Source organism: Epinephelus moara, chromosome 4 (genome assembly GCF_006386435.1).
Source record: "Epinephelus moara isolate mb chromosome 4, YSFRI_EMoa_1.0, whole genome shotgun sequence".
In the NCBI taxonomy this organism is placed as follows: domain Eukaryota; kingdom Metazoa; phylum Chordata; class Actinopteri; order Perciformes; family Serranidae; genus Epinephelus; species Epinephelus moara.
Window position 1 is genome coordinate 33,416,038 of NC_065509.1, and position 25,308 is coordinate 33,441,345.

Genomic DNA, 25,308 nt, shown 5'->3' on the forward strand with positions numbered 1-25,308 from the left:
TGGAAGAATGAAAGGATGGGGTTAATCTAATTATCTGGCGCAGATGGGGAGGGGTGGAGACTGGGTTGAAAAGGTTGAGTAGGAGAGAGAAGAGGACAGTCAGGGGGACGTATGGATGCACAGAAAGACAGATTGATCCGTTGAGAGGCAGACATAGATAGAGAGATAGCCAGAAAGACAGATGGATGGACTGATGCTGGGCAAAAGGCAGGAGTGAAATAGCAGACAACACGATAAAGAGATAACTGGGCAGAATAGGTTGCCCGCCAGAGGAGAAAACGGGAGGGGTAAAACAGATGGATAGAAGCAGGCGAAATGAAAAGACCACGAGACACGGTTGAACGGCAGGATGGATGAGAGAGGAGTGAGGGATGACAGAGGGATGGAGTGAAAGAGGGGGAAGAACAGAGGGGGAGAAGTAAACCACAGAGTGAGTCAGGGAATTATCCTTGTCTGGTGTTGTTAACATGACACGGGCCACGCCTGGGAGGGAGACAGGCAGACAGACAGAGTGCAAGAAAAACTGAGAGAAGCAGAGAAATAAAGTGTAAAATAGAGACAGATGAAGACAGAGAGGGACAAAGAAAGCGTACAGTAGCTCTGAAAGGAAAGACTGAGTGAGAGATAAGAAAGCTTTAAACTGGAAGACACAAATGGAGACAAGAGAGCAGAAGCAGGAACATGAGAAGAAGTGGCAAAGAAAAAAGAACGATTGAAAGCGAAAGAGTGAAACAGAGATCCATAGAACCAAATCATGTCTGAGCACAATGCTAAGCACTAAGTAAACACTGTCTCTATGTTATGTTTAGCATTAGCAATCTGGAAGGAGACGAGGCCCAGCTCCAAGCCTGGGGCTCATTTTACCACAAGCTTCTATGTATGCCTTTGTATGTGCCATCTTTTGATTGCATGAGTCTGAACACTGCGAATGGCCTATCTTATCTGCCCTAATTTGGAAATACATTGTAAACGGACTCAAACCGCATGGTGAGGCAGGCCCAGCAGAACGTCCTGCCACCATTCAACTGATACTGTCCAGAATGGCGTAACTGTTTAACCACCACAATCTGAGCGCAGCAATTTTGGCATAACCCAAACATGGCACTGTCCGTACAGTTACTGTGGTTGTACAACTGAGGGCCAGGGACCGGTGCCAGGCCCTGGGATGTTTCTGAGTGATCCCCGGGTCGGTTATCTTGTGTAAAAACCAGACAGCCAGGAGGGGCACTGTGTTCAAGCCAGTTTTTGACAACGAGCTGAAATGCAGCAGTTGTGGCCAAACCAAGACACACTAATGTAAAACTAATGCTGGTAAAATGGTACATTAATGAGTCAGAAATTGTTTTTACAGTTAAAATTGGGCTTTGACATTAAGATTTGGTTGAGTGTGAGGTTCCAGTAGTTGGATGTCTAAGAGATCAGGTTAAAGGAATACTTTACCCCAAGATGACCATTTGTGTATCAGTTGCTCACCATGTGTTACGTTGAATTCATGAAGAAAAGTGCTTTTCTCGTATGCTTCCATGGAGAACGAAGAATTCAAAAACAGCAAACATTCAATTAAAGTAAAAGGGAACCATATTTATCCATTCATCCATCCATTTTCATCCCCCTACCCGGGGCCGAGTCGCAGGGGAAGCAGGCCAAGCAAAGCACCCCGGGTGCCCCTCTCCCCAGCAACACTTTCCAGCTCCTCCTGGGGGACTCCAAGGTGTTCCCAGACCAGATGAGATATCTAATCCCTCCAGTGTGTTCTGGGTCTGCCCCGGGGCCTCCCACCAGTTGGACGTGCCCGAAACACCTCCAGCGGGAGGCACCCAGGAGGCATCCTGATCAGATGCCCGAATCACCTCAACTGACCCCTTTAAACGCGAAGGAGCAGCGGCTCTACTCCGAGCTCCCTCCAGATGTCCGAGCTCCTCACCCTATCTCTAAGGCTGAGCCCAGACACCCCGCGGAGGAAAACTCATTTCAGCCGCTTGTGTCCGTGCTTTCATTCTTTTGGTCACTACCCAGAGCTCATGACCATAGATGAGAGGTGGGACATGTAATATCAACAAAATGATATCAAAACATCCAATTACAAGCTCTCACACAACTCATGCAGTTTAATACAAGTCTAATTTATCCAGTCATGTACCCAGTACTTCCCAAACACGTAGATTTTAGCTAAAGGCTCATTATTCAAAAAGCGTTCGCATCAGGAGTCTCATGCATGGAGGCGTAGCTGCGTGGGCAAGCCCGTGCGTTTGAACTCTTCTCAATAGAATACACAAGCACAGCACTTATCCAGGCGTGCTACTTGGATACACAAGCATCTCAAAGACCTCTCCATTTTTTGGATTCTTCGTTCTCCGAGGAGGCATGTGAGAAAAACAATGTTTTCCTCACAAATTCAAGGTAACACAGGGTGAGTAATTGACATACTAATGGTCATTTTGGGGGTGAAGTATTCCTTTAAGTTTGCACTATAAAAGAAAGAGGTGTAGCAAGACAAAGAGAAGGCCTGGAGCAGACATGTAGAGGCTGGTAGACAAGCTTGCAGAAAGGATACAAAGCAAAATTATGCATGGGCTTACATCTATAGGCACACGCACATCTGCCCAGATGACATCTGGACAGGAGCTACATCCTGCAGTGAAACAGAGAAATTGGATTAGAAAATACAGACAGAAGAAAAGAGGGGGAGAAGAGATTGAGGAGGGGGAGAGGAGAGGAGAATCTCAGCAGGGCGGACAGAAAGATGCAGGGGTGGAAAACACAGGGAGTGATGGTGAAAATAAAAAAACATACAACATGCATTAAACAGAGAGAGCTGAGGATTTGTAGAAGAAGAAGGGGGTGACAGAGTGACAGAAAGAGAAATAGGAGAAGGTGTACAAGTCCTTCATTGTGCCCTCATTAGCAACAGATGAAAGCGGTTAAGCATGCCCACTGTTAAATGAACGTGTGTGTGTAGGAGAGGGTGTGTGTGTGTGTGTTTGTTGTGTATTAATGTGCTGACCTTTACTAATGCCACACTAATCTCCCATCGGGTCTCAGAGAGCACATCTACTGTTATTCATCAGTGAGCAGCAGAGGGAGGGATGCAGGGATGGGTCGCTACATGAAAGGATAAAAGGATGATAAAGGAGGCAGTGGAAGCAATAGATGGATGGATGAATGGACAGAAAGGAGACAGAGAAAAGACAGAAGTAGGATGAGCAGGGATGATGATGGATGGTTAGACAGAAGAAGATGGAAGGGATATAGTGAGCAGGGTTCCTACGCAAGTATGGAAAGTATGGAAAAGTATGGAAATAAATGTGATCAATTTCCAGGTATTAAAAAGTATGGAAAATGAAAAATAAAGTACGGAAAGTATGGAAATAAATTTGATCAATTTCCAGGTATTAAAAAGTATGGAAAATGAAAAATAAAGTATGGAAAAATATTTATGTTTCCAGACTATTACCACTGTTCTAAAATACTGTTTTCTAAAATAGAAAATTAGGTTTTTCCAAAAATAATTTAATCAATCCGGATCGTGTTTTATGCTGGGCCAAGCACAGTTTGTGTGAGAGCAAATGTCTCAGAAAACATCCCGCCCCTTTTACCTGATTGACAAGTGGTATGTCCAGTCAGCTGCCCCATGACCCTCCTCCAGCCCCCCAGGTATCAAGTTTCACTCCAACACTGCACCTTCGACAAGAAGACGAGTTTCATGTGGTTCACAATGGGTAGATGCAAGTTTTTGGATGGATGGCTTGACAATACCGTATATAAATACTGGTTGGCCAAGGATTCCCAATTCACACACAGAGCTAGATGCAAGCTTTGTGTGAAATCGTTTGACATCGCCAACATGGAGGAGAAGGTGATTCTGAGCCACAGGAAAGGAAAAAACACCGACGTCTCGTTACTGCATCGCTTGCACCCAGAGTCCCAAACTTTTTGCCTCAGCCCAGACATTGAACTTACCTGAGTCTTTATTTGCATGCCATTATGGTACTTGGCTACAATCGCCTATTAAGAATAATTAAATATGATGTCAAATATGATACACTGATATATTTACTCAGATGTCGCATATTCTCTGGAAAAAAAAAAAAAAAAACGCTGAGAAGTCTGGAAATTAGGGTACAGAAAAGTATGGAATTTTGAAATTTCAAATGTGTAGGAACCCTGAGTGAGGGAAAGAGGACACTGAGGAGCAGGCACTGTACATTCTGTAAACCAGGGCTGTACCTGAGTAAGAATTATATAAGTCAAATCCGATTTGGCTTTGGACTCTTTGTTCTTTTTTAACATGTAGAGTTTAAGAGTTTGAACAGGGTTCAGTGGGAAGTGGCCCTCCAAGCTAATGTGTGCTAACTACGCTAACAATGGATCGGAAATATGTAACAACATTTTTTGCCGACACTAGATATCAAACAAAAACCAGAGACTCTGTGGCCTTAAGTTGCTGTGAGCTTCACCAAATTCACCCCGTCTAAGAAGAAGGCAGAAGATAACGTTATCTCGGAGCCTGGCAGGGCAAAGCCTCTCTTCCTCCAGGCAGCTGCCTCCATCTCACTCAGACTCACCCTGGGTCTGGGTCTGCAGCTGCCTGTGGAACACTCACGCTGCAGCTACATCAGAGGACTGAATTGTCCCCTGAAGTACACTGCACACTAAATGAAATGAGGGAGTAAATACTTTAAAAAATGTCACCAGACAAACTTTAAACTTTTATATTTTTTTTATAGGTTTAAAGGTTTCAGTCCCTGGCTACAGTGCTTCCTGTGCTGCACAGTTGGCACTTTGAGTGTGTGGGAAGCCAGTGAGGGATCGTTTGCTGAAAAAGAGGTCCTGATATGATCCATGTTAGTTGGGATGCCCATGCTAAAGAGTTTGGGATCTGAGGGATGGCGTGAACCCCCACATGCCCTCAAAGGATACAAATATGTCTGCACTCTTCAAAGTTTATGGTAGAAATGGGTTGCACTTCAGACGGGAAAATAAACCAGCCATAAGTAAGAGTAAAATGAGTTATAGTTCCACGGATTCTCAGGGGATATAAGCTACATCTTTAATTTGCAGCTATGATCGGGCCCAAAAGAATTAGGCCTGACTGTGCATGAACCTGCATAAATTCTGTCCAAGCTCGACCTTGAACCACAGCAGCAGTTTTGGCTTAAGCCCAGTTAGAGATCTAAAATTCCACCATAAAAGCTAAAAATTAAAAGTAAATACATTGATATTAAAACCTTTATTACAAGCTAAAGTCAGCTGAAATCTTTTCAGTGTGGTAACAGACATTTGTGACACAATCTCCAACATGTGACCTCTCCAACTGAATGTTCCGCTCAGCCCCAAAACCGTCATATGCCACATATATTAAATAGAGGTTGCATAACGTTTCTCCTCATTAATGAGAAGCAGGAGTCAGGATGGGTTGATGGCAACATGTCCTATACGTTATTTATGACATTACACAGACTATATAAAGGTCTGCATTTAAAAAAACAAAACAAAAATAAAACACTGGGATATAGTGAACCTGACCTGGGGAAATTTTAGAAATTAAAATCCGATCCCAATCCAGCAACTTGGATCAGGCCCAATCACTCAGGCAGAGAATAAAAGCTCTACTTTGAATGTGGTGTAATGTACGATAGGACCACTACAAAATTCAACTGAACACATGTCCAGTATAAAGGTGTTCCTTTTATTTTGTTCACTCTAAATACCCACAGTGAATGCCATGTGTCATTGTATATCCACACTTCATACATACCAACAAGTTTATCCTGTTTCTTCTGATGTTTGGCATCTAAAATAAATCAATCATACAACTTTTACTTGCACTTTTTTAGATAAGGTCTTACAAAATGATTCCATGCCCAGATTTAGACGAGTATAGTGACTGAATGTCTAACCTGAGTCTGGCTCGTAGAAACCACAAGGCTGTGGTTTAAACAAACAGAAAATCCTTGAACATTATAGGTTTAAAACGCTCAGAGGCAAATCAAACATTCTAATGCCGAAACCTTATAGGCCTGAAACAACGAGCGCTCATTCCTGGAGGTCTGCATCAAAACGCTGCAAATCCACTCCCAAAAAGTACAAATTTCATCTGAACTGGCCGGCCTGGTTTAATAAAAGCTGAAATAAAGGGAAAGAAAACAGTGAAGGAGCTCGCCGTTCAGCAGCTGCCGTCTCAGCAATGACTAATTGAGGTTACCACGGCAATATGGGACTGGGATGCCTGTCTGCTGAACATCATTTTAATCAGATTGGGCTGCTAAACACACACACATACACTCACAGACACACATACTCACAAATACACACATGCAGACTCACAAACATGCAAATACATACAGACGCACATGCACATATAGTGTGTAAAGACTGCATATGCATGTACACAAACCCAGACAGACGAACACACACATTGTCAAATACATTCACGCATGTATATACACACAAACACACTCAAGCCGCAAATGTGGTTTAGAAACATTGTAAGTAAATGATAGCGGTGCCTAATTAGATTTAACTGTGTAAGTGGATCTGCACATTTGTTTTCAATCCAAATCTTTTTTTTTTTCAGTTTGAGATACAGTCAGCGACCTGTAATTACTCCTGGGTTTTTATTTGAATCAGTTATATTGAAGAAAGGCCAGTTTTTGGTTTTTAGGAAGTTATTTCTGAAGTTTATTTGTGTGTGTATGCGCTCATTCAGGGTGTATTTGACTCTGCACTGACAGGAAATTGACGTCCCTGGTGGGTTTGGTTGAAACACAATGAGAGAAAGAGAAAGAGGCAGTTGAAATCTGCTACGGCTGTGTTTGTTTTTTATTGAATTTCGTAATGGGCTGCTTTTTTACTAATGCACAAGGCCAACAACACAGCAGACATCAAAGAACCTAAAATACACATTTAATTATGCGCTCACACACACGTAAAGTAGAAATGCTCCTCTCATAGCATTCATAAACATATATACTTGGGGTTAATGAAGATTGTAAGCATTAATATATTTGTGTATGTGTAATATGTAAAATAAAAAATAAACATGGTTCAGTGAGGTGCTGGAGAACATCCACTTGTCAAAACACTGATGAGGTCTGATAGTGGCAAACATCAAACACACACACACACACACACACACACACACACACACTCCCCTGCAGGTCTGGCATCTGATCGGACATTGAAACACTGACCATTAGTCATCTACTGCCACCCGGTGGAGCTTCAGTGGTACACCAGGTTTACCTCTCAGTGTGTGTGTGTGTGTGTGTGTGTGTGTGTGTGTGTGTGTGTGTGTGTGTGTGTGTAAAATGTGCCTAAATTAGTGTGTTAAGTTCAAACCTGTGTGGAAAAATCACTTTGAGAGTGTCCTCAGTTGCGTGAGCTGCTTGTTTGATTCAACTTTCCAGACACTTGAACAAATTTAAAAGGGGATCAAGTGCTTCTGGAACGAAAGCAGAGAAACCTTAGAAGAGTAAAAGAGGGTGGAAATGGCTGTTGTAAGGGAGGGAAAGAAAGGGAGCAGCAGAGCGAAAAGAGGAGCAGAGAGGAGGAAGATGTAGATGAGGGAGGGGTAGTGGAGAAGGATAGCACATGTATGGAAAGAAGAGAAAAGGCAAATCGAAAGGAGTACAAAGTGAAGGTAGGCAGACATAGACAGCGGAGTGAAGATAGAGGGCTAATGTTTCTGGCTAGCAGACCATCATTTTGCTTGGTTGCAGCGGGCCTGTTTGAGACCATTATTAAATTACATGGCTGCTAATGGAAACCATGTATGTGTCTGTGTTGGGTCTACGGTGAAGTAGGAGCTCTTATTTTAGAAACCACCAGCTAAATGCTGAACTAGATTGATGTCCAGGAGAACGGTACTTCTTTCTTTTGCCATGTTGATTGCATTATTGGCTTTGTTACTCATCTATCCCAGCAGTGCATTAATCAAAATATCTGATGTGCAATTTCTGTTTGTAAAGTGTATAAAGACAGAACAGTTGGACTATATAGCTGGACATTGTATGGCTTCAGATTCTTCCGTTTATTTATGTATTGTAACTTTGATCGCTGCGTATGAACATAAGCAGAACACATGAAATTAAATTAAATTTTTTGTGATTCAGGTAAACAAATGGTTCAATGTAAGAAAATGCAAAGTAGGGGCGGCTGTAGTTATAGAGCCAATTGTCCACTAATCGGATGATCGGCAGTTCAGTCCCCAGCTCCTTCATTCTGCATGTTGAAGTATCCTTGGGCAAGATACTGAACCCCAAACTGGTGTGTAAGAGCGTGTAACTATTTAACTATTAAAACAATTATATTAGTTTTGTATTTTTTCATTTTGTGCCAGTTCAGAAGAAACGTGGGAGTAAATCCTTAGAAATATGGTACCAGATAAACTGAATAGTCACATAGACAACTATTTTCCAGGTTAAAAGGTTTAAAGCTAGGTATTGTCGCGCACCTTAGAGTTAAACCTCTGGCTGCAGTACTTTCTGCACTGCACAGTTGGTAGTTTAAGTGGGTGGGAGGCTAGTGACAGATTATGTGCTGAAAAAGAGGTCCTGGTATGGTCCATGGCATGAACCCTTGCATGCCGTCAAAGGAGACATGTACATTCATTAAAGTTTACGGTGCAATGGGTTGCATTTCAGAGGGGGAAAGTAAACTAGCTAAAAGTTAGAGTAAAATAATCTGTAGATCCAAGATACTCATGGGGCATTTGGTACGTCTTTGAATTCGGGCCATGATGGGGTCAATAAATCAGGCCACCGTCCAAGCATGACCCCGAACCACGGCAGTAGTTTTGGGGCCGAGCACGATTAAAAAACCTGAATTTCAACTGTGTGTGAATGGCTAAACGTAACATGAAGTGTAAAGCCCAGTTCAGACCAAAGATTTGCAACAAAATTAGTTGAAACAGGCAACTACTTGCAAAGCGCTGTTCTGCAACGTTCTAAAAACCTGCCGGTTCGCACCAATGCAGCTAGATGCTCGAACAGAGCACCTGCCACAACAAGCGAACACCCCATCTGAGGTCATTTTGACTTGACCATTGGACTTCACTACAAGTTGATTGGCTATTGAAACAAATGACGAGCTTTACGTTCTAAACCAGCAGCAGACGATTGGATCAGCTGAATTGCAGGTGATACCATCAGCTGTCTTGAGTCGAGCTCAGTGGCCAGTTCACACTTCTGCAGCTTTCCCTGCAACATTCTAGAACGGTTTTGTCTCATCATGAATCTTTGGTCTGAACCAGGCTTAAATTGCTTTGAGTGGTTGGAAGACTTGAAAGGCGCTACATAAGTGCAAGTTCATTCGACATCCATTTAGCAAAGTAAATCAATAATTGATAATAATGTCTTGATTATGAATTGTTCATGTTGTAAACTCTACTTACTGCTATACATGAAACATGGAAAACCAGTACTGAACCTTGATGCACAGTTGTGTTTCATGACGACACAGTTGGGAAAAATATGACTTTCTGTTTTTCATCTTCTTCTTCTTCTGCTCTATCTCCATCCTCTTCTTGTTTTACTTCTTTATCATCATAATCTTTGTCTCCATCTTTTTAATCATGATTATCTCCTCCTCCTTCCTCCTCTGCTTAATGTTACTGCATCTGTTCTGTTTTTCTCCTTTTGTACGGTCAGCACTTTCTGTGGAAGTCACACTGGCCCGCCTCCAGAACTCACAACCGTGCCCCATTGGCTGTTAATGTAACATCACAGTAATCTGAACGCTCTATAAACAGCTGTCAATCAGAGCTTACTGGAGGCTCCCGAGCTACTTAGCCAACGAGTGGCTGCAGACAAAGGGATGTATTGTCTTGATGTTTAGCTGTGGGAGTCTGACGCAGACCACCAGCGGAAAGAGTGGCTTCACTTGTTCTTTTGTTTTTTTGATGTTCTGCTTGTTTTCTCCGGGTTCAGGGAAGGAATAACTTGGGTGAGCGGAGGCACAGTCGGCTTTACCACCCCGCCATCTACCTCTTCTTCCCCTCTCCGTCTCTCGCTCTCGCTCTCTCTCCCTCTTTCGGCTGTGCCAAACCACTGTCTCTATAGCTGTCTGTCTTCCCTCCAGCAAAAAACCACTTAGTGGGGAATCTCAGACGCACACGTTCACACGCAAACACACACACTTTATTCCCAGGGTCAGACATGGTGCAAAAGGTCACGATCCTTGTTCATCGTTGGCTCCTCTTGAGTGGAAACATTTATATATCAGCGCTGTATTAAGAAAGACCCTTTCTTTAACCCAGCGGTCTACATGGTTGAGTCTGGCCATTAAGTTGTATAAATTAAGTCTCGCCCTGAGGCTTCAGCTCATCTGAATAAGCAGCCTGTGTGCTGCTCAGGGCCCCATTCTGGGCCCCAACCCCCATGTTAGGAAACCATGGCCCAGATCAAGGGCACATTATAATTTCTTCCAAAAGAACACTGCATTGAGGATGTAATCAGTCTGTTTTATGTCTGGGAATAACATTTCAACACAGATTTCCCTAATTTCTTTTTCATTTAGTTTGGTCGATTTGCAAACACAACAAAACAAAGAAAAAAAAATGTTTGGAGTCTGTTTTGTGTCTGGCAGTACCAATTTGCTCTATCGTGTTTTTTCCTCTCTAATTCTCCTGTCTGGTGTAGAATTCAACAGTAATTTATCATAATCGGAACCATACTGAAAATCTCTCTTTCCTTTTTTTTCTGTGTGTGTGTGTTTGTTACAGCGTGGAGTCGGTGAATGACGGCCTCTTCCACACGGTCGAGCTGTTGATTCAGAACCGTTCGCTGAGCCTGGTGGTGGATAACGGTGCCCCCAAGAGTCTGGGAAAGCTTGCACGCCAGCCCTCCGTCGACCACAACACCCAACTTTACATAGGAGGTACACACACACACACACACACACACACACACTTTAACACGCATAATGTACAACAATACACATCCAGAGTCGCATGTCCAGAACATGCAGATGTTACTTTTTTGACTTCTTGTGGTTGTGATCACATGTTTTCCATGCATGAGTACATACAGTTATATACCCACAACATGCAAACACACACACATACACACACACAGTCTCAGCAAGGGATGTGGTGAGGAGATGCACAACTGTTTTTGCTCAGCTTTTCCTCAAGAAAAAGGCAGGACACACCCCTGAGAACAGTCAGCCTTTTTCCCCAAGTACTAGAAAAAAACATGATGTTGCAATAGTGAGAGCTGTGACGCCATATTCTTGTTGGAACGTTGCATTTTACTGTAAGAATCCATCGAGAATGACACTAGAACCGAGGGATGTGTATTAATAAAGCAATCCTCCTTCAGTTTCCAATTCCCCCTGCTCTCAACTCTCATTCTTCTTTATACATATTCTTCTTTGTCTTTCTCTCCTCTGTATCCCAGGCGTACCATCCCAGGTAGTGGCCTCAGGTCTACGACCCGGCCCCGAACGATCCCCTCAGGCTTTTAACGGCTGCATCCACAACGTCCGAATCAACGGGGAGCCTCAAGACCTGAGTTACCGAGCAGCAGGAGGAGCGCGAACACAAGGGGTCGAGGGCAAGGTAATCACATGGGGAATATTAGTTATGGCAAAAAGCCTCATCATGTATATACTGTAGTATCTGAGCCTGGCTTTAAAGGAGCTATGCAGCAGCCTTTAAAGCCATATTGAGACGTGTATTACCTCTGATGGTGCTATTACTTGTCATAACCCTGTCTCGTAAGTGATATCAGCAAAGTTATGTTCGGAGGAGAAAGCAGACATGGAGCAGAAATGTTAAATATAGAAGTCCTGTTGCAGAATGTGATGACAGTAATGCTGCTTTTTTGGGGCTTTAGACCATTGATCTTCATGAGCAAGATTAATCCAAAGATGCACTTACAGTTTTATAATATAAGCAACTGTGGAAACATTCTGACTGCTACAATAAAGATTTTTAGGTCACAGTTCAACAAACGTTGATGGCAGCACCTGTAGAAAATAACATTTGTCATCTCCCACATTTTGGAGCTGTATTTACAGTGGACGCCCAGTGTTGATGGAGGCTGTAGCGTTCATGCAACCCCTCTGCTCTCCTCTGTTATTGTTATAAGACCCTTCAACGCCCCTGACAGTAGTTTCTCCCTTTTTCGTTCTGTCACCAGGGTGAGGGAATTCTCGCAGGGTGTCATTCCTGCAGTGTGTGCGCCCAGGGGGCGTGCAGGGAGGGAGGAGAGACGGGGGTGACGTGTGATTGTCCTCCAGGACGCAGTGGTGCCCTGTGTGACCAGACGACAGCACCCACCGCCTGTCAGAACAGCAGGTAAGCTGGGACAGTAGAGACGGGGCAGAAATGTATGATGTAAATGTTTAGAAAATCGTTACCCCCAAATGACAATATACACACCAGTATAACAATAACTCACCCCGTGTTATGATTTCAAAACACCCTTTTACGAACTCTCACACAACTCATGCTGTACAATCCAAGTCTCATTTATCCAGTCATATGCTCAGTACTTCCTGAACAGAGCCCTGTCCAACAGGGGACTGATCTCTGAAGCCAGACTTCATTGAGAAAAACAGACATTTTACCTTGCTGAATATGGGAGCTGCTGGTCTACTGCTGCCTTGATCAGTTAGTTTGGTTTTGTTATTGTGTAACTTTGGTGTTTTAAATGCATAGATAAGTTTCACTTTTTGTTTGTTCCCCGTCAGAGGGTTGTATGTTTGGGGAGTATTGAGCATGCAACTGCATAATGCCACCATAGAGGCATGCGAGAAAGTGTTCTTCATGAATTTACCATAACATGGGGTGAGTACTTGACATACAAACAGGCATTTGGGGGGTTAAGTATTCCTTTAACCCTGCTGCTGCAGTAGTTTCACATTTAAATTGCAAACAGAGAGGTTAATGACATCTGCCCTGTTGTACCCATGTCCTCTAACCTGTCCTCCCTCTTTCCCTCCTCTCACTCCAGGTGCGTTCACGGTCTGTGTGTGCCAAAGGGTCAGTCCTACAGCTGCCAGTGCAGTGATGGCTACCAGGGTCAGTACTGCGATCGACGGCAGGAGCCTCTAGCCTGCAGGGGGCAGCGCTGCGGACACGGGGAGTGTCGTGTGTCAGAAGCAGGAGAGCCTGTCTGCCACTGTCAGCCAGGGTACACTGGGCCTACCTGTGACACAGGTAAAATGGAGACAGTTAGAAGAGGAGATGGAAATTGTGCCAAGATTTGACAAACATCAGTGTGTAGCCTACAATGTGTGTATTCTTATGCGCTTTCTCTGTTAACGTCCAGAGCTGACATGTCAAGGTGAGATGGTGAGGGAGCAGCTGAAGCGCCACCACCCGATGAAAACATGCACGTCCACCAGCAAGATTCCTCGCATGGATTGTCCCCGATCCTGCCAGGCAGCGGCGCCTCCGGGTGTTTGCTGTGGCGTCACCAAGACCAGAAGGAGGAAGGCGGTGTTCCGCTGCACCGACGGCACCTCGTACTCCGAGGAGATGGAAACTGCTCTGGAGTGCGGCTGCTCCAAGTGCCCGTTGTAACAGCACCGCAGTTTGTTAAGTTTGTTTTGCAAACACCCACCGCTGCCATTTTGTGAATTCTACACGTCAAAGAGGCTGTCGCTCTGAGATTCTTCCACGTTGATGAGCACCATGTGATTTTTTTTTTTTTACACGTTCAGTTTGACCGCCGCCAATTTGCTGCCAAGAGAAACCACAAACAAAAACAAAAATGGGACATGTGTGCGTGTTTTTTGACAGAGAGAAAATATATTGTAAGATATAAGTGAGAAAAAACATAGAACTTATTTTTATTATGGATTTTTTTTTTCTAAAAGATGATAAAAGGACTGATAAGTTGTGTTTTTTTAATATGTTGATTATATAATGTGTTACATAGTAAGGAAAGTTATTTTGTACCTTGTAAGGAGAAAAAAATACACAGCAAAATAGATTAACATTCCTTAAAAGTATATGAATTTATATGTATGTATAAATCTATATAAATATATACCCTAACCCAATGAATTCTATATTTTCAAAGTGTATTTGCATGATGTTAATGTGAGTGCTGATGTGTGGGAGGCTTTGGACACTGAGAGAGGAGGGCTGAGAGAGAAGAGCTCCCTTGACTCCAGGACAAGGAAAAGGTGGCAGTCTTTTGTTGCCCTCCCTCTTGGAGAGGAGAGCGGGAACTGTACGTGCCTAGCTAACCTGCTTCACTATATAATGGACGTCATCCTCACATGTGAGTTCTTTGAGAAACCATAAAAGACTCTTTCCACAGAGATGATTTAACAGTTTGTTCTAATGTTGTGTTATTTTTTAGTTTGCTGTTGTACACCAGACTTGGAGCCACATGAGGTTTGACATGAAAATCTGAGAGATATTTGCTGTTTTTTAAAGGGACAGTTCACCCCAAAATCAAAAATATATATTTTTCCTCTTACCTCTAGTGCTGTTTATACATCTAGATTGTTTTGGTGTGCGTTGCAGAGTGTTGGAGATATCGTCCATAGAGATGTCTGCTTTCTCTCCAGTATAATGGAACTAGATGGCACTCGCCTTGGGGTGCTCAAAGCGCCAAAAATACTAATTCAAAAGCACTGTCGGTCCATATAACTTGGTGCAGGTGATGGCAGGAAGGCAGGAAACATCGGACTGATAGTAAATAAGCAGATACACAGCACACAAGAGGGCAAGAGAAGAAGCAATTCAGCCCTCTTGTGTGCTGTGTATCTGCTTATTTACTATTGCCAAAAAAAATACATTTGAGGAACTCAACATCAATGTCTCTTTCCAGAAATCATGACCTGGTTACTCAAGATAATCCACAGACCTTGTTGTGAGCAGTTTCATGTGGGAACTATTTTCTCTCTACTAAACTGCACTTGCCAACCATATCACTGCGCAGAAGGAAGTGTGCATCTACTCGTGAAGAGGCTCGTGCTCATGACTTTGCCAGATGTGAACATTAATGGCGCCTTCCACGGCGGAGCTAGCTAAGTGATGCTAGGTCAGCTAGCAGTAGATGCATGTTTCCTTCTGCGCTGTGATCCAGTTGGCGGGTGTAGTTCGTTAGAAAGAAAATAGTACCTACATAAAACTGCTCACAACAAGGTCTGTTCATTGTCTTGAGCAATGATTTCTGAAAAAAAGAGACATTGCTGTTGAGTTTTTGTATATTTTTGGCGCTTTGAGCACCACAAGCTGAGTGCCATCTAGTTCCATTACAAATAAGAGAAGGCAGACATCTCTACGGCCAATATCTCCAACATTCGGCAACTCATACCAAAACGATCGACACTGATAAATAGCACTACAGCTGAGAGCAAAAATATGTATTCTTGACTTTAAGGTGAACGTTTTCTTTGAGAATTAAAAATTGTAAATGAGGAATTCACATTCAAATCGACAATAGTGAAATCATACTGTAAGTTCAGCACCATGCTGAGTCTTTATCTGTTAGCTGCTGAGATTTGAAATTAGTTTTAAATCAGATACAAAGGGATATCGCTGATGAGTCATGAGTCACCACCGGATCACATGACAAAGAAAGTGAAGAGACAGTTAAGAGTAACTTAATGCCAGGTGTGTGTATCACTGCTGACTGTTGTTGTTTGTGGTCAGAAGGATGCTCTGTGCCAACTCTACCTACCTACAACACTAATGTCATGGTGTACTGACACACCCTGAGGTTTGTTTCTACATCACCACAGCAAAAGCAACTTATGCTGGTTTAAGTCGCTCTTTAAATGGCTGCTAAACATGAGTGGATCTTCTGAGTGGGCGGGGAAGCCATTTTAAATAAAGCCGTAATGCCAAAGTGAAATGTATTTGCCTTAACAAATAAGTATGTCAACAAATTATTGACTGAAATTGTTGATTTATACAACTTCAAGTGCCTTGGTGTACTTTCATCGGAATTTGAAAAGGTTGCTGCAACAGTGTCAACGACTGAATGTTTAATTTTTTTTATCAGTTTGGGTGGATAAGGGTATTGTTGTCTCACGTGTCTCCATGACAACACAATCAAAATTCTGGGACTGTTCTGTATTGATCAGAGGAGGGGGGTGGCCAGGGTGTGACTTCTTTTTTTTTTTTGTTTGTTTGTTTTGTTGACCCTCCCCAAAGCTACAGATATTATTCCTTGAGCCTCCCGTGACCTAGGGAATATATGCAACCCTCCCTCCACCATGAATTAGTTATGCCATTTCTAAACGTACCCATTGCCTCACAGCAAGAGGGTTCCTGTTTCGAACTCCAGGGTGAGGGAGCCCCTCTGTGTGGAGTTTGCATGTTCTCCCCGTGTCAGCAGTGGTTTTCTCCAGGTACTCCAGCTTCCTCCCACAGTCCAAAGACATGCAGGTTAATTGGTGACTCTAAATTGTCCGTAAGTGTGAATGTGAGTGTGAATGGTTGTCTGTCTCTATGTGTCAGCCCTGCGATAGTCTGGTGACCTGTCCAGGGTGTACCCTGCCTCTCGCCTGATGTCACCTGGGAGAGGCTCCGGTCCCCTCGCGACCCCCAACAGGATAAGCAGTTACGGAAAAATGAATACATGATGAAATATCACCATTTTAAGCTAAGATTTGGTTAAGTTTTTCCTGACAGAAGCATTTGTTGCATGTGATGTGTCCAAGGACCGTTGGAAATGTGAAAATCCAATGATAATTTCTGCTCTTGCAGATTCTGGCCGTGAAAAATGGTGCATTTTTGGAGATTTTTAAAGAAAACACACCTTTTAAAGGCACCTGCATGTTTACTTTTAAAAATATGCGTTAAAATAAATACAAAATACAACCATTTAAATTTGTATGCCCCTCCACTAAGCCAAAATAAAAAGCATAAGTCCCTCCCCAGAGCTTGAAAAGTTATTTGACCACCCCCTCTCCTCTCATAAATAACGAACAGTCCCTTAGTTCCCAAAGAAAATGATGCTTACATTAAATAAATACACCCTCCCTCCTGATCACGTTGTGTGTGCAGGCCATTTGAAATGTGTGGAAATTCCAAAGCGATTGAAACAATTAAATTGGATCAAACATGGTGACACAGGCCTTTTGGTATGAATTATGTGAATATGTGAAATTGCAGCACCAACAAGAACCCATTTCCTCTTCCAGTGTTAATGTGTGATGCATTCGGTGTGTAAAGTGATAACATTATAAATGCATGTCTGATTGTTCAGTGGATCATAATGTGCACACAGGAAAACATTTCAATGAAGCATTGACCTTGAAAATGTTCACATGTACGTTTAAGATGAAGCTTTTTGTTCATTTGTTCATGTTTAAATGTCCGCACCGACTGTGGGGTGGAGGTTAAACACGTGGCGTACAGTTACAAACCAAAAGACAGCGTGCTCCAGTCTGATCACAGCAAACCTCCACATCAACGACTCAGTTGCTCCTGTAACTCTGTCACTGTTTTGGACCAAGGTACCACTACACAGCTGAGAAATCAACATCAGTAGGGTTTTAACTGCCTATAGATGACTAACATGATTAAAGTATAGCAAAAGACTATAATGTAACTACTACTGTATTGTTTACTTTATACATTGATGCATTGTTTACAACAGGTGCAACGTTTTGTCACACTTCTACAGTTTAATTCACAGCTCTAATATTCTGGGTTTGAGACATATCAGTGTTATCTTTGTCTGTCCATGTCACCGTTTCCTACACCTCCTTCTGTTTGACCCTCACTTCTTGTCTTCATACCCCCACCCACCCCCGTGTCTTCATCCAAAACGTCTCCTCTACTCCCCCCATTCCCATTTTCACAACAATTTCAGCTCCTATCTTTTGCCCACTTCTCTTTGCTGTACTCATCCCCTCTTTCCCGCTCTTAAAGGTTCAGTTCTTAATTGTGAAAAGAATCTGTTATGACTTACTGACGATAAAAAATGACCATAAAGTCAGTCAGTCTCCATCTCCCATGTCTTAGGTTTAAATAAAACATGAATATGTGAGTGATGATAATTGATACTTATGTTGAATGTTCAAATTAAACTACCATTGAAACTATACTGATCTCCCATGTCTGAGTCTGATGTTACTGTTACTGCAACAAAGTCCTCTATATCATTTGTCCCAGCAGTTGCAATGGAAGACCATAGCCAGGTCTGGTAGGCTTATAATTTGGTGTCGAAGCAGGTTGCAAAGCTAGACAAATATTTGGGTAAAATATGGCTGATATGTGATACTGTTATTATTTTCACGTTTTTCTTTTATCTGTGTTGGTGGTGCTGTTACGGACTGAGTGATGTAGCCTACCATCAAAACATCCTGCAGCAAATGACATAAATTGACTGAAAGTATATATATATTTTTTGTTTAAAGGCCTTTGATTTTGTCTTCATTTTTTTCATTGACAAAAGCTCCATTTTGTTTGTTACCTTGCTTTTCATGAAACAACTAATCGCAGCTACTTGGTGGAGATAATTTAAACCTGCTTCCAAAAACAATTCACTGCTCTCACTAGTTTTTCTATTTTCTTTTCTTTTCCATTTTTGATTTTGAAAAAAATGTATTTATGGTGGATAAATCAGGCTTATTTTGTCTTTCTAGATACTTTCTAGATATTTGCTGACACATAGGAAACTGGGCACAAGTGGGTTAAAAAAATCAAAGGTAAAAACAACTTTTGTGACTAATATTTATTAGTCACACAAGTGGGTTAAAAAAATCAAAGGTAAAAACAACTTATGTGACTAATATTTATTCCTATTTTATTCTAAAATTGTCTTCTGTCTTCTAAAACAGAGTTCAGCAAAATTGTGTTGATCCTTTTTGGATGAGAGCAGCATTAACAAAATCTTATTTATATTAATATGATTTTGATATGAGGATATTTCCCAAAATCAAAAACCTAACTGTCTAACAAGCATTTAATACACTCTGATTAAAGCTGCTCTCCCTACTATCCAAACTGACCGCCATTTTAAATAATAATTTCCTGTCTAACATAAACATGTCTCATTTTGTTGTTGCAGCCATGTCCTATCCATATATTTGGAGTTTCCTGAAATGAGTGAAACAGCGCCCCCCTCTTTACAACAGCCTATAAGGAGCAGTCAGTGTGGTCAATCATGGTATTGCACCCTCACAGAAGTCCACCAGGTGACGTTAATTAAAGCGTGATGAGTGTCATTCAGTTAAACGCTGCTACATGCTGCTGCTATTACAGATGGACAAGTCTGAAGAAAAGATACTCTCAAGTAAGTTATGGAGCCAGACTTACTCTGAGCTCCCGATAAAAAATAGAAAGTTTAATTTAACGTTAAGGTATTTACAATGAAGCACGCGCGAGAGTTAGCTTGTTTTCAAGTGTTGCTCAACGGATAAAGTTAGCTAGGTTAGCTAACTTGGCTAACAGCACGGACTGCTGTCAACAAACAGTGGGACATGTTATAATTTGGATTTATACATCTATAATATGGATACTCCACGAAAGAAAGAAGCTCTTCAGGTTACGTGAGTTATTTATAAACTCTGTCTGTCTCTTGTTTGCTTGCTGTGTTTTCCCTTTGATGCTTACAGGTGTTTTGTGGCTGTTTGTGTAACGGTTACAGTAACTATAACTCCTTGTTGTGTTGCTGCTGCTAAATAAGTGTCATACTGTGTTTTTTTTAAAGCTGTTGTGTTGTTGTGTGTCAGTGTCACATGGACACAGCCTGAGCTGCTTTGAATAATGTTTTGGTTTCTCCAGTGTTGCATTTACTGGTTGTTCATTCACCTGTTGTTTGTGAATGAGTCTGCTGATCGTTGTTTGAAAGTTTCCTCCCTCTCTTTTTGTTTATAAGCTGCACTGTGAGTCAGGTTATTAAATAAATGTGCCCAAAGCACACCAGAGGGCAGGTCAAAATCTCAAGGCACACCTGTATCTGTGCACAATAGCCTCTACAACAGGGGTGTCAAAGTCATTTTAGTTCAGGGGGCAACATACAACTCAATTTGATCTGCAGTAAAACCACTGCATAATAACCTATAAATAAAGATCCCTTTGAAGTGTTCCCTTTTTTTAGTGTAAGGAAGTCAATTGTGAAAATGTTCATCCATTTACAAAGCGAAATGGAATGAAAAATATGTGCAAATTCAACAGTCAGTTTTTCTAATTTCACTCAGGCTACTGCTCACTTTCATTACATGTGCATTTTTTCATAATTTTCCACTAAAGTGAAGCTGTTGAAGAAGCAGGTTAAGTCATCTCCTGCTTTACAAACCATTTCCAATCTGAAGTTCTGTCAGTGCCTCAGCAGCAGGGTTCCACCCATATTGTTTTAAAGATAAAAGTCTGAAACAGATTATTTTTGTACTGAAGCTGCTGGTTGACAAGATTTTGCACAATGATCAATATCTTTAAATACGACCACAGTCAGTGTTCATTGTTATTTCAAACAGCTGTGTCTGGTCAGTTTGAAAAGCCTCTGAGGCAGCACTTTACATTAAGTATCTACTCAATGTTTAAATCTCTACTGAAACCTCTTGGCCTTCACATGTGCATCAACATTTGGTGTGCAAAGTCATCTAGAGGGCTGGATTGGACCCTTTGGCGGGCCGGTTGTGGCCCCCAGGCTGTATCTTTGACACCCTGCTCTATACGGTGTGTTATCTCTCTTATCATGACATAAATGTTTGTTTTTATTTGCTAATGACAACCTACTCATGAAATATTTTACAAAATTATACAAGAATTCATTTTAAACTTATTAAAATTACATCAAAGTACCACTAACACATCCATTTAAAGTGGAAATAAGGTAAGATAGTGTGATGTGTCACACACTTATAATTCTCACGTGTGAACTCTGACAAATAGGTTCCCCTTGAAGGTTTTTTAAATTACATTAATTTACTTTTTTTTTGCCTCTTTATTAGGAAATGGGTGCACACTACATACTGATACAGTTAGTCAAAAAATCATTCATAACTTTTTGTGTATTCCCAGTTTAATATTGCAGTAATAATGTGTGGTTATCACAAAATCCCCCAGCACACCTGGATTTGCAATTGAGAACCACTGGAGTAGAGTGTGTAAGTCATGTGTGTGTGATACATGCATTTATACTTTCTGATGTGACTGCAAGTATTTTGTTGGTAAAATGACACATTATGCTACTTTATTTCTTTAGAAGTCCTTTCTGACTGTGCTTCTGAACCACTGTCCATGGGCAGCATGTGTGTATTTGACAACAGAGTGAAAGAAATTTGAATGTCCCCTCTGTGGTTTTAATTACAGTTGAGGTCAGAGATGCAGAGATATTCAGCCACCCCCTACATCTCTGTGTTCCTGCTGTAGGTTGTTTTTATCACCTAACCCAGTATAAACCTAAAATGAGCCCATGTCACTGATAAGCAGGCAGCATCAGTGGTCCAAGAAGATCCTCAAAACAAAACCTCTTGGCTGATGTTAAATCAACAAACTCTGCTTCTCACCAGGAGATGGCAGCAGTGTACAGACAGAGATGGGAATTGCAAATCCAGGGTATTAAGTAATTAGATGCATGCTTCATTCACACACAACTATTGTAAAAATGTATATTTTAGCATAGATAGACCAAAGAGAATCTGCACATGCTGCTGGACCAACATAAATCTTCACTATCTCACTGTACATGTAATCCAGTCTCAAAGGAATGAGTACATGATGAGTGGCTAGAGTTCTTTATTATTAAAGTTATTAAAATGCCAATATACAATAATTAAAACAAACTTAATAATTACACATTTTAGCAGAGTGAGATTGATTAGTGAGAACTGTAATTCATGAAGACACCCTGACAACAAAACAAAAGTCTCTGGTCTGCACTGTAAGGCAGACCAGAGAGATCATATCATATTAAGGATCATATTAGATCACGTAAAAAAATATCTGGGCACCAGCTGCTTCTCGTATCATATGAGTTATTTAAAGAAAACAATCACGTTCAGATGAGACAAATGCAACAGTTTCATCTGTCACCAGAAATATTAACTCTTCCACCACTCCTGAAAATTGCAGTCTTAGCTGTCGTGTTTATGCCTCTTTGCTGTAGCCTCGTCTGTTACCGAGCAGGAGGTGTCCGCTGCTAGTTTCTGTCTTCATTTGTTTACCTGTTTACCATTTGTTTATGAATCTGTTTATGTAGTTCCTGCTTGATGCATGTCCACAAACTGCATGACAGTCCTGCCATTGTGAAGTGAACAGAGATAATGCCAAAATGATCTGCTGATTAACCAATATTGTGTAGCAGGCCACATATAGTATGTTTTTTAGTATGTTTTCTTTAGTCATGCTGGGAAAATACATTTTATTACATCAAATTCTTAAACCTGTAATGGGCTAACCTCCCAGTAGTTTTATTTATTTTTTCTTAAATTCCTTTTTGTGCAACTGAAGGCTTAAATTTGGTCATCTCTGTCAGACACACAAGCAGTCCTATAATGTAAAACATGAGGGAAATGTTTAATGATTTTTGTTGTATTAAACACAAGATTATTTAATGAGCTGTATGATTAAAAAGTTGGATATCTTGCTGTTCAAGAAATAAATCATATTATAATGCCCACTCACAACTTCTGTTAATAATGTAATTTGTCTTTTTGATAAATAACATGTCATTAATAAGACAAAGGACACACATCAGGTGCACCATAGAAACTTTTTATTGAGATAAACTCAGTTTATAATCATTGTGAACATTTATTAAATGAACATTTAATTATTTTTGATGGAGGTGACTTCTCTGACAGAGTTGGCAAAAATCTCAAAGGCCTACATTTAAAGACCTATATTTTCATAAGGTATATATTTTAAAACAAAGATGATTAAAACAATACAGTCTTACACCAATGTTATCAAATTAAATCAAGTTAAATATATATAATACATAATATAGCACGTTTAAAAACAATCGCAGGTGACCAAAGTGCTGTACAAAATAAAAGGATGACACACAATATACCAAGATAAAATGTACACAAATATAAAACAGAATAAAACCGGTAAGAACAATTTCAAAAGATTATAAAACACTAAAATATTGTACCCACTACAAACAACCAAAGGCCAATGTTATCAGTACATTCTATTAGTTTTGGATTTTAAAAGCTTAAAAACACATTTTAATTCAAAACAAAAGTTGTGAATTCCTGTCTTGGATTTTTTTTTTCTGGCACAGGGCAAGATTAGAAGTTATAAAAATTTAAATATATGGTATTTATTCCTTTAAACATAATGTGTCTCTCCAAAAACATAATTAGTGTGTTTATAGGGTTATATTCTCAATTCTCGAATGGTTAAAAAAAAATTGTTATGATGATGTGATTTTTGCTGGGGTCTGTTCCCAACATGCACATTGCCTTATGTCTGGAATATAATTTGTAGGCCAGGACTTCTCTGTAGCAGCACAATGCTTCATTCATAATGGTGGGTTGTGACACCTTTTGCCTTTATCACTTGTTGTACCTTTTTATTTTCGATACTAATTTGATTGATTGTGCACCCCTTATTTAGTATGTATATAATGCTTAGTACATCCGTAGCTGAATGTTTAGTGATACAGAGATGCTGAGACTAAGAAAGATTTCTTTAAGGAGATGACAAAGTAAATCCTGCACAAAAGGATATTTAATTAATGTATGCACTGAACATTATTACACATACGACAGAGGAATAACATCATGACTTGATCGTGGAAGTTCATTCTTGGCCTCAGACACTCCCATCTCACAGTCTTCAGTAATCTGTTTGCTCATGTTGCATATGCCTGTATGCTCATATTTAATCCTCTTCATTTCACTTCACTGCTTTCCACCTTCGCTAAAATACATATCTACAGTATGTTTGCCTCACAGGAGTCAGGCTGCATGATCTGAAATGTAACAATGAGTCTGACAGCTTTCCTAAACCAGGGGTAGAGAAAGGCGTAGATCACAGGGTTGAGACAGGAGTTAAAATACATCAGAAAACCCATGAAGGCCTCAGCTGAGGAACCGATCATTATTTTGCCGCCTGTGAGAGCCATACAGTAATATGGACAGTAACACATCAGAAACAAAGCGACAACAATACCCAGAGTCCTGGCTGCTTTCAGCTCAGACCTCTTGGCAGTTACAGTCAATGAGCGCCGGAGCGTGACAGCTGCAATGTTGGAGCGCATGGCCCGAGCTTGAGAGACAGCCACCATGAACACTCTCACGTACAGAATTATGATGATAAATATGGGAATGATAAAATTCAAAACAAGGTCCACATCTCCTGCGATGTCAAACACACATTCTCCGTGGCATGAATTATACCTGCCTGGCTTTTTCAGGTGGTCATATAAAATAACAATGCTGATAATAAGAGAGTAGATCCAACACAGACAAACACAGACTCGGACTCTCTTTAGAGTGACTTTGTTGGGGTAATGCAGAGGGTAGCAGATAGCCACGTAGCGGTCGACTGATATGAGCACCATGCTTTCTGCTGAGGCTGAGACGATGATGAAGGGTAACAAATAATACACAGCACATACGAGGTCACCCAAGAACCAGCAGGTGTCTGCTAAGATGATATCAGCCGGCATCACAACAAGGCCCACGAGAAAGTCTGAGACAGCCAGGCAGAGGAGGAGGAGGTTGGTGGTGGTGTGGAGCTGCCTGCAGTGAGAGAATATAGTCACTATGAATATTAACACTGACAGTATTATCACTAACAGTTTCAGCTGAGTAATAAATTCAGTGGTTATGGTTAAAACTGCAACATAGCAAAACAGTCTGCTGCAAGCACTATTCACACACAAAGGTTAGGGTATTCTAACATCCCTCAGCTACCCTAAATCTTCATCTTATCCTTGTAAATAAAACAATGACACTATATTAGCATTGCTGAGGTGCGTATCTCTGCCTGAAGTGGGAGATGGAGATGATGACCAGCAGGTTAAGAGCTGTAGTGAGCACAGAGATGAGGGACAGAAAATAGAAGAGCGTAACTCCAGAGCGAGGGCGCGTCGGCTTCCTGCAGGAGCTGTTGAGGAGTTGTGGAAAGCAGAGTTCAGCTTCATCCAGGGTCTCCATCATCTCAGAGGAAGGAGATTAGACGCTGCTGAGCTCTGGCAGCTTTCTCACCAAACTTTGTGTCATACAGCTGATTTATCTCCTCTAATTCCCCCACCACCCTCCCCTGCTGCCTCTCAGGACCTCTCTTGGACACTGAACTCACCATGCCCTCGCTCCTTGCATCATACTCTTCGATAGCATCTTCTGTCTGTCTCAATTTCAGATTTGGTTTGATGGTGTTTGGAGTTTATAGTAGGGCACTGCATGGGCCTGAAATGTCAGCCTGAG

General features: G+C 41.3%; 2 protein-coding genes across 3 annotated transcripts in view; one reads left to right on the forward strand and one right to left on the reverse strand.

The window, feature by feature from the left end:
- Nucleotides 1–14,675, forward strand: part of slit3 (slit homolog 3 (Drosophila)) — a 346,116-nt gene extending 331,441 nt beyond the window's left edge. The window contains exons 34-38 of one of the 2 annotated variants that reach the window (XM_050043123.1): nt 10,724–10,878; nt 11,400–11,560; nt 12,144–12,301; nt 12,960–13,165; nt 13,278–14,675. In XM_050043123.1, coding sequence (XP_049899080.1) covers nt 10,724–10,878; nt 11,400–11,560; nt 12,144–12,301; nt 12,960–13,165; nt 13,278–13,531 — 934 coding nt within the window. In that variant the 3' untranslated portion in view covers nt 13,532–14,675. The remainder of the gene's footprint in view (nt 1–10,723; nt 10,879–11,399; nt 11,561–12,143; nt 12,302–12,959; nt 13,166–13,277) is intronic. The other variant, XM_050043124.1, reaches the window with a different exon arrangement.
- A 9,135-nt stretch (nt 14,676–23,810) lies between these two features.
- Nucleotides 23,811–25,038, reverse strand: LOC126389436 (trace amine-associated receptor 13c-like). Its single transcript, XM_050043141.1, has 2 exons — nt 24,869–25,038; nt 23,811–24,621 (listed from the first exon to the last, which is right to left on the reverse strand). Exons 1-2 carry the CDS (start codon nt 25,036–25,038, stop codon nt 23,811–23,813), a joined length of 981 nt encoding a protein of 326 aa, XP_049899098.1.
- Nucleotides 25,039–25,308: the final 270 nt, after the last annotated feature.

Coding starts and splice junctions, on each gene's coding strand:
- LOC126389436 (XM_050043141.1), bottom strand. CDS start 25,038: ATGGAGACCCTGGATGAAGCTGAACTCTGCTTTCCACAACTCCTCAAC. Junction 24,622..24,868: donor ATCTCCATCTCCCACTTCAG/GCAGAGATACGC, acceptor CTCTCACTGCAG/GCAGCTCCACACCACCACCA.